The 12,205-nt window shown below is 42.7% G+C and overlaps 1 protein-coding gene across 1 annotated transcript in view; it reads right to left on the bottom strand.

Annotated features, from left to right (window-relative positions):
• wdr11 (WD repeat domain 11) overlaps positions 1 to 12,205 on the bottom strand; it is a gene marked incomplete at its 5' end in the record, with an annotated part of 100,181 nt that overhangs the window by 54,199 nt on the left and 33,777 nt on the right. The window contains 4 exons of the mRNA XM_080849166.1: positions 7,130 to 7,328; positions 7,650 to 7,823; positions 9,139 to 9,292; positions 10,549 to 10,660. Coding sequence (XP_080705292.1) covers positions 7,130 to 7,328; positions 7,650 to 7,823; positions 9,139 to 9,292; positions 10,549 to 10,660 — 639 coding nt within the window. The remainder of the gene's footprint in view (positions 1 to 7,129; positions 7,329 to 7,649; positions 7,824 to 9,138; positions 9,293 to 10,548; positions 10,661 to 12,205) is intronic.

Raw genomic sequence — 12,205 nt, 5'->3', positions numbered from 1 at the left:
ACACACACACACACACACAGAGAGACACACAGACTCACACAGGCGCACACAAACACACACACACACAAACACACACACACACAGACTCATGTCAGTGCCATATCACACAACCGCTGCTTTATGGGGCATCATTGGGTGCATGGGTGCAATAATGGTCCTATTTGTTTCCAGAACCGGATTAAGAAACCTCCAAACAAAATAGGGTCACTGCTGGGTCACACAGACACAGACACACTATTCTGAGGGACGTACTAAATGGTGTTATAGGGACATTTCATTTCCAACTCAACTCTCCCTCTTTTGGAAAAGCCAGTTGCCAACAGAAAGACAAATATATACACTGTGTGCACAATTATTAGGCAAGTGAGTATTTTGACCATATCATAATTTTTATGCAAATTTTCCAACTCCAAGCTGTATAAACTTGAATGCTTATTGGATGTAAGCATATCAGGTGTTATGTATCTGTGAAATGAGGGAGGGTGTGGCCTAAGGAGATCAACACCCTATATCAAGGTGTGCATAATTATTAGGCAGTTTCTTTTCCTAAGGCAAAATGGGCCAAAAAAGAGATTTAACTGACTCTGAAAAGACAAACATTGTATAAAGTCTTTCAGAGGGATGCAGCACTCTTGAAATTATTAAGATATTGGCGCGTGAACACAGAACCGTCAAAGGTTTTGTTGCAAATAGTCGACAGGGTCACAAGAAACGTGTTGAGAAAAAAAGACGCAAATTAACTGCCAAAGATTTGAGAAGAATCAAATGTGAAGCTACCAGGAACCCATTATCATCCAGTGCTGTCATATTCCAGACTTGCGACCTACCTGGAGTGCCCAGAAGTACAAGATGTTCAGTGCTCAGAGACATGGCCAAGGTAAGGGAGGCTTAAACCCGACCACCACTGAACAAGACACATAAGTTAAGACGTCAAGACTGGGCCAAGAACTATCTGAAGACAGATTTTTCAAAGGTGATATGGACTGATGAGATCAGAGTGTCTCTTGACGGACCAGATGGATGGGCCCGTGGCTGGATCAGTAACGGGCAGAGTTCCACTTCGACTCAGATGCCAGCAAGTTGGAGGTGGGGTACTGGTATGGGCTGGTATTATTAAAGATGAGCTAATTGGACCGTTTTGGGTTGAAATTAGTGAAATGGACTCAAAATCAACTCTCAAACCTACTGCAAGTTTTAAGAAGACACTTTCCTCAAGCAGTGGTACAGGAAAAAGTCTGCATCTTTCAAAAAGACCATGATTTTTATGCAGGACAATGCTCCAGCGCATGCATCGAAGTACTCCACTGCGTGGCTAGCCAGTAAAGGCCTTAAAGATGAAAGAATAATACATGGCCCCCTTCCTCACCTGACCCAAACCCTATTGAGAACTTGTGGAGCCTTCTTAAACAGGAGATTTACAGTGCAGGAAAACAGTACACCACTCTGAACAGTGTCTGGGAGGCTGTGGTTGCTGCTGCACAAAACGTTGATCGTCAACAGATCAAGAAACTGCCAGACTCCATGAATGGAAGGCTTGTTACTGTTATTGAAAAGAAGGGTGACTTTATTGGTCAATTATTTTTATTTTTTTTAAATGTCAGAAATGTTTATTTGTATATTTTGAGCTGTTTGTTTATTATTCTTACTTAAACAGATGAAAATAGACAAGTGAGATGGGGAATTTGTCGTTTTTCATTTAGTTGCATAATAATTCTGCACACTCATAGTTGCCCAATAATTGTGCAGACATAGATATTCTCCTAAGAAAACCAAAACCTCACTTTTACTTTCTTAAATATTCAGGTTTGAGGTTATTGACATTTTGTATTGACCGAGAGCACTGTAGTTGTTCAATAATAAAATTAATCCTCAAAAATACAACTTGCCTAATAATTGTGCACACAGTGTATATTCTGAATAAACTGTATTATGCAAATATGCCGTGAATTTGAGAAACAGCAAAAAGTTCCAGCCTCTGAGGATCGTCAAACCAGATTACTATCATATTTCAGTCTTAATCATGAGTCACTGTACCATTCCCTGATGCCTCCCAATATACGACATCAAATGATATGTATGGTTTAATTCATTTTATGGTGTGATTTATAGAATAACACATAACGTTATTAAAGTTTCAAAAACAGGTGAGCGTGAATTGGATTCACTCGGCTCCCGTTCGTCTCTCCTGAGGTGAGAAAATGCCAAGCTCGGGTATGAATGAGTTCTCAAATAAGGGATATACGAGTCAGCCGAGCGTGAGAAATAAAAGAATGAGAAATCGACGCGGCATAAAAATGACAATAAATCACATCCTCCGTCAGGCTCCAGCACCTTTATAGGCCAATGACAGTCACAGTCAGACGTGATTGTAGCAGAAACCGCCCTGGGCCCTCCTTGGCAGGACCCCCTTAGCATGACTATCCTTGGATAAAATTAGACAGATTCTGCAGCAAAACCCAATAGAAGGATGTTTACGAATTAGGGTACTGTCGTCATGACAAACGAGCCAATACAAGTAGCTCTGCGACAGTTAGCGAGACGTGTGCCGTAAATTTAGCTGTATGGCTCCTGTCAAGGTCATATTTTTCAGACTAGAATTTCCATTGTGATTTCCACCAGACCTGTCTAGCATTGACTGCAGCCCTATTTAAACCACTTGAATGGATTTATATTGAAATATTCGTGTTTTACAGCCCCATGTCCTTTGTGTTAAGAAACACAAATCTCTTTTCTTAAGGCGCACAGGCAGAAAGTATAAACAAATATGCAGCTCTCCTTTCTTCTCTTCTTATTGTTGAGAAGAAAGTGGAGCTCTTGGGCCCAGAGCCCTGGTTACCACACAAACTGCACCAGTCCAGCTGCTGGTGATGGAGATCCCATGGAGCTGAAGAGAGCATGGTGTGTCTCCCCTCACTGATGACATACTCTGTGAAGTGAACCGGTGCTTGTGGGCCCTATCACTGATTGAAACAGGAACAACAGAACTGCACCCTTTGTTTAGAGAAGTAGATGAAAATACAGGCATAGGAAGATAGCAAAGGATGGGAGTATGCATCTGTTGATCAGAGGAAGAGAGCAAAGGCTGGGGAATGCATCTGTTGTCATACTGACTCAGATCACATGGTCAGGGATGGAGAGACTAGAGAGGAATGAGAAAGAAAAACAAAACAAGGACATACTGAATGTTGCTATACTCAAAGATGTGTACAGTGGCCTAGTATATAATATACATGAGGCTGGTTTATATTTTAACAACTTAAATCTCACAGTATGACATTTTATGCACAAGGGATCAGTCAAAGAAAATATCAAGACACTGCTGCTGCTAAAGGGGTAGAGACACAACAAGCTGCGGCATGCTTTCCACACACACACATCCACACAGATTCCCTTTGATGGAGCTGGGTGAGCTGGGTGAGCGGGGAAAAACAAGCGGCCCGCCACCCACTGAGCCGAGTTACAGTTCCAGGGCAGCTTCTGCACACAGAGCAGCGGGGAGGCCAAGCCAAGCCAGATACAGCCACTTTCAAAAACCAACATCATTACCAGAGCAGACCACTCATAAACAAACCGCCGTCTCCAATCACTGCATAAAACACACACGTGTACACACACCCACCCGCACCCACACACACACGGATCTAGACATCCCAAATAAACCAACTGCTTTGCTTTAATCAAAGCGGAGACACATTAGTTATGGCATCAGGTGTAAAATAAACAAATAGTGGATGCTTAAATCCCTTCTCTCTTTGCAGCTCTCTCTCTTTCACACACACACATGCACACACACGCACACACACACAGACACACACACACATGCACACACACACGCACACGTCTGAGGCTTGTTGTAAGGCTAAACAAACACTCAGACAACTTAACAAGACTCTGTAACCATCTTGCATACAAAATGAAGGTTCAGCTATCCAGAGTGAAAAATGAATTCCTTCCCTCCTCTACCAGCAGCCCATGACCTTCACAATGTGAGAATGATGTGACTACAATTGCTGACAGCTTGAGCTTGACAGCCACCAATCCAAACTGTTCTGTTTGCATTTCGCCTCCGCCTCATTTCTCCCTCTCTCTCTCTCTCTCTCTCTCTCCCTCCATTTCTCTCTGTCGAGAGGAGTCAACACTAATTGCCGGCGGTGGAGGGTGGGTGGGTTGGTGTATGGGGGCTTAGTTCCCACCCCAGCGCCAGAGTCAATTCCAGGCCAGAGCTGAATCAATCAGGGCCTGCTGTGGAGGGTCCAGGGGCTAATGGGTGGGAGGCCAGGAGAGTTCGGAGCTCGGGAACGCTAATGGGAGTGATATACTCCCGCATTCACAACCAGCCCGCTTGAGTCGCCACGCCTTCAGACCACTATCGGTCTGACCAGACAGATCGATACAGGGCAGGGCAGAGAGCAAAAAAGCCCTCCCACCAACATGGAGAGGATGAGAAAGACAGAAGAGAAAGAAGAAAAGGTTGAAGAGAAGAGAAGCGTAAAGAGGAGAAATATTGAGAAGAAAGAGACAGTGGAAATACAGCAAAGACAGAGAAAGAAAGAAAGAAGAAAAGAGACAAAAGAGAAAAAGAAAAAAGGGTAGAGATGCACAGGGAGCTTGTGTGGGTAGCCAGACAGAGATGGAAAGCAGAACAAACTGGAGGGAGAACTAAAACCTTGACAAGATATAATTATTATCAGAAGACTACTTCAAGGAGATCATTTGACATGCAAAGCACTCGGATCTGTCATTCTTCAGTTCACGGTCAAACGTCACTGTCAGTCTCTGAGTGGATGTGCTCTGTTTTAGTTGGAAACCAGACAGTCTAACAGGGCCAGATCTCTGTTTTTTTTGGCAGTATAGACTACAGTGGTGTTAATTTCCTCACACATGAATGTAGACTCTCCAGGTTCTAAAAGTGGCAATCCTTCCCCAGCATTCTGTTCCAATCCCATGCGCTCGCTAATGAGCCCAGCTGCTCAGCCATGAGATTACAATCATTAGGCAAATCAGCAGGATCAGTGCATGAGCGAGCCCACAAAGACCTTTGCCAATGCTGACACAACAGAGCATCCACTCGTGCCAGCTAATATCATGCAGGCCACAACAGGCAAGAGGAAGAGGTTTGTTTCAATTGAAAGCATTCATTAATAAGACAATGCTACAAGACAACAAAAATGGACAGGGTTAACTGTGCAATCCATACCTATCTTTACAAATATGGACAAGTAATACATAACAATATACCAGATTTAGATAAAGGCACAATGTGTCTTTGCCTTGAAAAGATCTAAGGCACTGATGATGAAAAGCCCTACTTTAGAAGGAGTTGCCGTAGACAGTGCCCAACTCACATCATTAATGACCCTTCTGGGCACAAAGACTTTGTAACAAACTCTTGTCGATAAGGTCCTCTGCAGACGGTGGGTCCTTTCGATAAGGTCCTCTGTAGAGGGTGGGGTTGTTTGGATTTGGTTTCAAGTTTACCCATTGGTGTGTGAACAACACTTGCAATTTTAAAATAATTTAACTTTAGCTGTGATCATCTTGAAAGGAGAAAAAAATGATTCTCAAGCACACCATTGCTTGCTGAAAGGGTTCGGAGGGAAAAAGATGACTACATCAGTAGCACTCTCAGAGCTTGTGACAACTCCCATCTGGGGCTGGGAAGATAGGCACGGTGGTCTGTGGAATTCAGATGCCAACCTGTCCAAAAACTCACTCCCACTTAAATGCTTTAGAAAAGTCAGTCTGATTCCTGTTCTAACAGATGCATAAACCAGCCTTACCCCCTTTTTCAAAAAGAACTCTCCCTTGAACTAAAGAACCCTAGCCGAGGTAGCAGCCTTCCCACGACACGCATAGTTTGCATGACCATGACCATGATGCTTTTATCCAAAGCGATCTACACAGGAGAAAACAATCAAGCTACGAGGAATAGAGATCTAGAGTAACAATAAATACTACTTTTTATATAAGAAATAAAAAAGTGCAGGTATGTAACTACTGTTAGTGTGAAATCTGGTATATTGTCATGTATTACTGGTTATCTTTCCTTTAATGCATTAAAGGAAAGATAAAGAGAGGTAGAGGAAGGAAGAGGAAGGGAGAGGAAGTGCTACTAAGGAAAGGAGGTGCTCTCTGAAGAGTTGGGGCTTCAAGAGCTTATTAAAGGTAGAGGTAAAGGTATTTAAATAACAAGCTGGACGAACTGTGAAGGCCCAACTTCCCTGTGCTTCAGAAGTCTGATGTTAAGTACAGTGGTCACAGCAGATATGCAGTGTGCTTCAGAAGTCTGATGTAAGTACAGTATGTGCACATACATAGGGCCAATGGTTTTCCGCGAAAACGGAAAACGGACGGAATTCGCGGAATGAACCATTTGAAACGGAATGGACAATTTGAAATGAAATTGAAACATTTCAAACGGAAACATAATTTTATGCATGAAAATCGCCCAAAACCCCCTGTATTTTACCCTGTAAGACTGAATTTCTTTCAAATAAACACAACAACGATCGTAACGATGAACAAACATTAATTGAAGAACAAAAGCAGTCATATTTTACGTCTGCACTGAACTCTGTTCCGGCCACGCCCCCCTATTCAATGGTTCACACACACACCTTGCTACAGCAGCCACATTCAGTCACATTAATTTGCTCTTATTCCCAATCGCATTTAAAACAAAAAATGTTAAGTCTTCTGTTCAGTTGATGGCTGGCAAACAACAATCTAAGAAGGGCACGTATTATTCACTAATTTTAAGCCATCAATCTACCTCAGGGTGAACAGGAAAAAAACGGAATTTACCAAAAGTGAAACGGAAAATGCATTTTTTTTAAACGGAAAACTATTGGCCCTACATACTTTATGCAGTGTGCTTCAGAAGTCTGATGTTAAGTACAGTGGGCACAGCAGATATGCAGTGTGCTTCAGAAGTCTGATGTTAAGTACAGTGGGCACAGCAGATATGCAGTGTGCTTCAGAAGTCTGATGTAAGTACAGTGTGTGCACATATATGCAGTGTGCTTCAGAAGTCTGATGTTAAGTACAAACACAGTAGATATGCAGTGTGCTTCAGAAGTCTGATGTTACGTAAGTACAGTGTAAGCAGCAGATATGCAGTGGGCTTCACCTGGGCTTCTCATTGGTGATGAGCACTTTGACTTTGTTCAGGGCCTTCTTGGCACCCGTAGGTGCAGGGGCAGCAGCGACGGGTTTGGTGTGAGCTGGGCTGGCATGGGGGCTGGCAATGTAGACCTTCTTGCCCGCACTCCCAGGGGGCTTCGAGTGGGAGAAGTCTGTGATGAAGACGATGCCCTCACTGGTCAACACTACAAGGGAAATTCAAAGAGGTCAGTTGACAAGAAGGCAATAGCATCACAACAAGGCTCTAAGTTGACTTTTGACTTACTTCAAATCATGTAAAAGGGAGTCTGTGTGCAATTCACAAATTGGCATATACATATTCACAGCATCATTCACCTGAATCAGTACCAGCTTGAAAAGATGGAGACATTCATCTGAAACATTCTAGTTTTCAACAAAACCTCTGTATTTACAAACACTAGGGCAAGCTTTCTAAATTATTGGTTTGTCTAACCCTGTGACCACCTAAACGATCACATGTGAATTCACATTAGGATGGTGCTTACAGGCGAGGTTGGATGGGTCGAAGGGATCGAAGGAAAAGGAGAGAATATTCTCAGCATAGCTCTTCTTCCACAGCTTGGTGCCAGTGTCTCCGTTCCACAGCACTATGTAGTTGGGGGGATGGACGGCCAACAGGAGGTCCCGAGAGGCATCCTGAGCCCACAGCCAGTCCATATCTGACGAGAGGAGAATGAGGGAGAACATCAGAGGAGGAGAGGATGTAGAGATGTTACCAGATGGAGAAGAGTGTGTGCAGAGATCAGAGGAGGAGAGGATGTAGAGATGTTACCAGATGGAGAAGAGTGTGTGCAGAGATCAGAGGAGGAGAGGATGTAGAGATGTTACCAGATGGAGAAGAGTGTGTGCAGAGATCAGAGGAGGAGAGGATGTAGAGATGTTACCAGATGGAGAAGAGTGTGTGCAGAGATCAGAGGAGGAGAGGATGTAGAGATGTTACCAGATGGAGAAGAGTGTGTGCAGAGATCAGAGGAGGAGAGGATGTAGAGATGTTACCAGATGGAGAAGAGTGTGTGCAGAGATCAGAGGAGGAGAGGATGTAGAGATGTTACCAGATGGAGAAGAGTGTGTGCAGAGATCAGAGGAGGAGAGGATGTAGTGATGTTACCAGATGGAGAAGAGTGTGTGCAGAGATCAGAGGAGGAGAGGATGTAGAGATGTTACCAGATTGAGAAGAGTGTGTGCAGAGATCAGAGGAGGAGAGGATGTAGTGATGTTACCAGATGGAGAAGAGTGTGTGCAGAGATCAGAGGAGGAGAGGATGTAGTGATGTTACCAGATTGAGAAGAGTGTGTGCAGAGATCAGAGGAGGAGAGGATGTAGAGATGTTACCAGATGGAGAAGAGTGTGTGCAGAGATCAGAGGAGGAGAGGATGTAGTGGTGTTACCAGAGAAAAGTGTGTGCAGAGATAAAAACAGATTTGAACAAAACAAAACAAAGAAGTGAGGAAGTGAGGAACACTTCTTGTTTTGACAGTTACATCCCTAACATGTGTGAACGTTCTTCTGCTTTTAAACGTTTGACACACAGATCGACCCTCTGCGATTCACTACTGATAATACTGATTGATATATTAATCTGCCCAACCCCCCCCCCCCCCCCCCCCCCCCCACCTTCTTTGCTGCAAATTTAATTTCAGTATAATAAGTTGCACTGTCAGTCACCAGGACACCACAATAAAGATCTGTGCACAGCACAGAGAAACAGTATCACACACCAATCCTCGCAAAGTCTGAGGAAGAGGTGCCAGATAAAACAGAAACAACTGGTGGTCTTAATAATCTTCTAATTTGTAATGTATTAATCTTTTGTGCAGAGTCATTATTGTTTATAGTCTACTTATTAGTAGACTATAGTATAGTTCTTACTATATCCTTATGTCTTAAATCTTTTTAGGATGTACTATTAAACTTGTGTCTTGGTAGTTGATAAGTAGACAAGCACATGATGTATTCATCTGTAGTGCAGCTCACCCTGGATGGGTTTGGCATGTTCCTGGATCTCACAGTGGGCCGTGCCGCTCACTACGTCCCACACTATGATCTTCCCAGCAGCATCAGCTGAGGCCAGCCGCAGGGAGTAAGGCGAACTCAGACTGTGGTGATAGTTCTCCCTGGACCATTTCACCTGTGATAGAAGGTTTGGAAGAAGAATGACAGAAGAGAGAAAAATGACTGTTTGATGAGTAGATGATCAAAAAAAAGGTATAAACAGATAATAACACATAGTAACTTAACTTGCACTTCTACTAGTACTTAACTTGCACTTACAGCAGTTACATTCCTGCACTTTTTTTCTTTTCCTTTTGTTATGAAAAAAAGTATTTACTGTTACACTAGGTCTCTATTGCTCGCTTGTAGCTTGACTGTTGGACAAAAGCGTCTGCTAAATGACTAAATGTAAAAAGTGGGAAAAAGCACTGACATTTTCAGACAAAAACAGGTGCCAAAGAAGACTTTAAAAAAGCTCTTAGAGCAAGTGTCTAAGCCTAAAGGTGCAGAAAAGCAAAATATCCTAAAAACATGGACATTTAACATAAACCACCAACTTTATAGAGTGAACCTGTCACATCTCTCTTAGTGGTCCTCCTGAGGTGGTGAGTATGGTTTAAATAATTGAAAAAGCCCCTGCAACCCATACAGAGTTTTATCATTTGTCATATTATATTTGTCTTTTTGTTTTGGTCATTTTCTTCCTTTGGCTGTTTATTTGCAATGAGGTTGAGGGATGGCCCTGTATTTTGCTGTGCTACAGTTTACGAGATTAAAAAGCATGGCTAGGTGAAGGCTACAAGGCCAGGAGCAGACCGCAGCACTGATAAACTCCACAGAGTTTATGGGTCATTACTCACCCACAAACACCTTGCCTGTGGCCACCAGCTAATGCCCACACTGGGACAGAGATAAAACACAGGACGCTAATGCACTGCATCCAACTTAGATCTGAGAGATTCCAACTGGATTACAGACCAAAGCTAATTGCAGTATTTATATAACCCTTTAACCTTTCATTTATCAACCTTAAATTCAATGTCATGAACTGGATACAGTTGGGATGGTTGTTTAGAGAGGGGTCTGTGGGCTGCATACATCATCCACCCTCAGTTTTTGTATTGATTGCATAGCCTTTATAGGGTTTAGCTTCTTTGAAATAAATGTTAAAATGTCAAAATCTAATTGAGCATTATCCTCGCCAGTGCCATGAGGGCTGATGGACTTGAGCTTATTCACCACCTCCACCTATTTTAGCATACATCAGTATGTTTGTCTGAACTGCAATTAATTTCATCATGCAGCCTCTGTGCTTTTGTCTGATCAATAGGAGTTTAACTCCTTCTCAGGGGTTTTAAAAAGTGCAGCGTGGCATGCATCGTTCAGACTCACCTTGACAACATTGGCTTTGTGCCTCTCCAGGACCTGAATGGTCTGAGAGGTTTTTGGGTCAACAATGAGGATGCTGGAGTGACATCCCTGTGCAATCAGCCCCTGCCACCCCCTGACAGGAGGACAATGGATGTGAGGATGAGAAGACAGAACAGAGGCAGAGAGAGAGAGAGAGAGAGAGAGAGAGAGAGAGAGAGAGAGAGAGAGAGAGAGAGGAGAGAGAGAGAGAGAGAGAGAGAGAGAGAGAGAGAGAGAGGGAGGGAAAGAGAGGGAGAGAAGGTTCTGAATCAAGACTGCAGGGAAAACTGTGCTTGGTAACAATATGCTTAAGATATATAAGTTCATAACCACAGGTATGTAGCAGAAAAAATACTCTGAGCAAGTACTGGTGCACTAGATGTTCAATAACACAATCAGAAACTTTCTGATGCATGTGAGAATATTGATCCCTGACAACATTTATTCATAAATCATCAGTTTTACAGCCCACACTATGCATAGTAATAACAATTTAACAACTGCATCAGGCTAACCTCAGCTCAGCTAGAGGAGCTTTAAAATCACAGGTTTGGCACAAACTGCCACTAGCATCTCAGAGTCTCACACTGCTGCCAAGACAACAGTAATTACGACAGCAATGCCATTGTAACCTTCCCAACCCAGCCAAATGCTGAGAGCAGAACGCATTTCCTTGCCAAAAATAAAGTAAACTGCTGCTGAGTCTGACGCTAAACTGTCCCTGACCATGTCGCTCATGTCTCTGTCAGCATGTTATCTCATGATACATTCCAAATGAACTATCTGATGTTAACTAACGTTAGCTAATTAACGTTTTTAATAACATACATGCCAATAGGAAAATTATCCTAAACGGAAGAAACACGGGTTGACAAAAAAATAACCACTAATGTTTAACATTACATTAACCTAACGTTACCAGGTAACATGTAGGTAACATGTTCTGACATGAAATGTACAATCGTGAGCTTTATTGTAGTCTTCCTCGCAACTCTGGATAGGTGCAAAGCTAACTAACCTAGCCTGCTACTAGGTGTCACTCACCAATCAACTGCTGTTTTGTTCTGTAAATGGACGGTTCCCGTCAGTGTCCGCGCTGCAAGTTTAATATTTACAGTATATGGAATCATTTTGGTCTTTATGTAACAATGCTATAATAAAAGCAGTCACGTCCTAGCATCAAAAACAGGGTATTTTACTGTGACAGTGCCTGAGGTAAACAGGAAATGTTGACTCAGTCGGGTGCACCGTCCAGCGTAACGTTCCGTAGGAAAATCGTCTTTAGAGAAGAGACGTTCCCATGCAGGTAACAAACGTTGATAGCAGCATCCGAGGGACAGCCAAGAAGTTGAAATGCGTTAAATGATACAATATAGATGCTCTTTTGCACTTCAGGTGTTTCATCGTCATTCAATTTTGAACAAAAAGCATTTCTATATACCTTAAATGTAAGGTGTCAGGTTTAATACACTAATACATTATTTGTAACCCCTTGTCAGCATCACGAGATGGCTGGAGATCAAATCAAAGTGGGGAGTACTTTGGTGTCTATCTACATTACAATTCTATTAACATTTTTATTGCATAATGCATAATCAGTCTACCACATGCGGAAAGCTTCCAAAGGCAACCATTTTTT

The sequence above is a fragment of the Sprattus sprattus genome, assembly GCF_963457725.1.
Source record: "Sprattus sprattus genome assembly, chromosome: 12".
In the NCBI taxonomy this organism is placed as follows: Eukaryota; Metazoa; Chordata; class Actinopteri; order Clupeiformes; family Clupeidae; genus Sprattus; species Sprattus sprattus.
The sequence above is the reverse complement of the archived record's forward strand: the minus strand, read 5'-3'. Positions and strand labels throughout refer to the sequence as shown.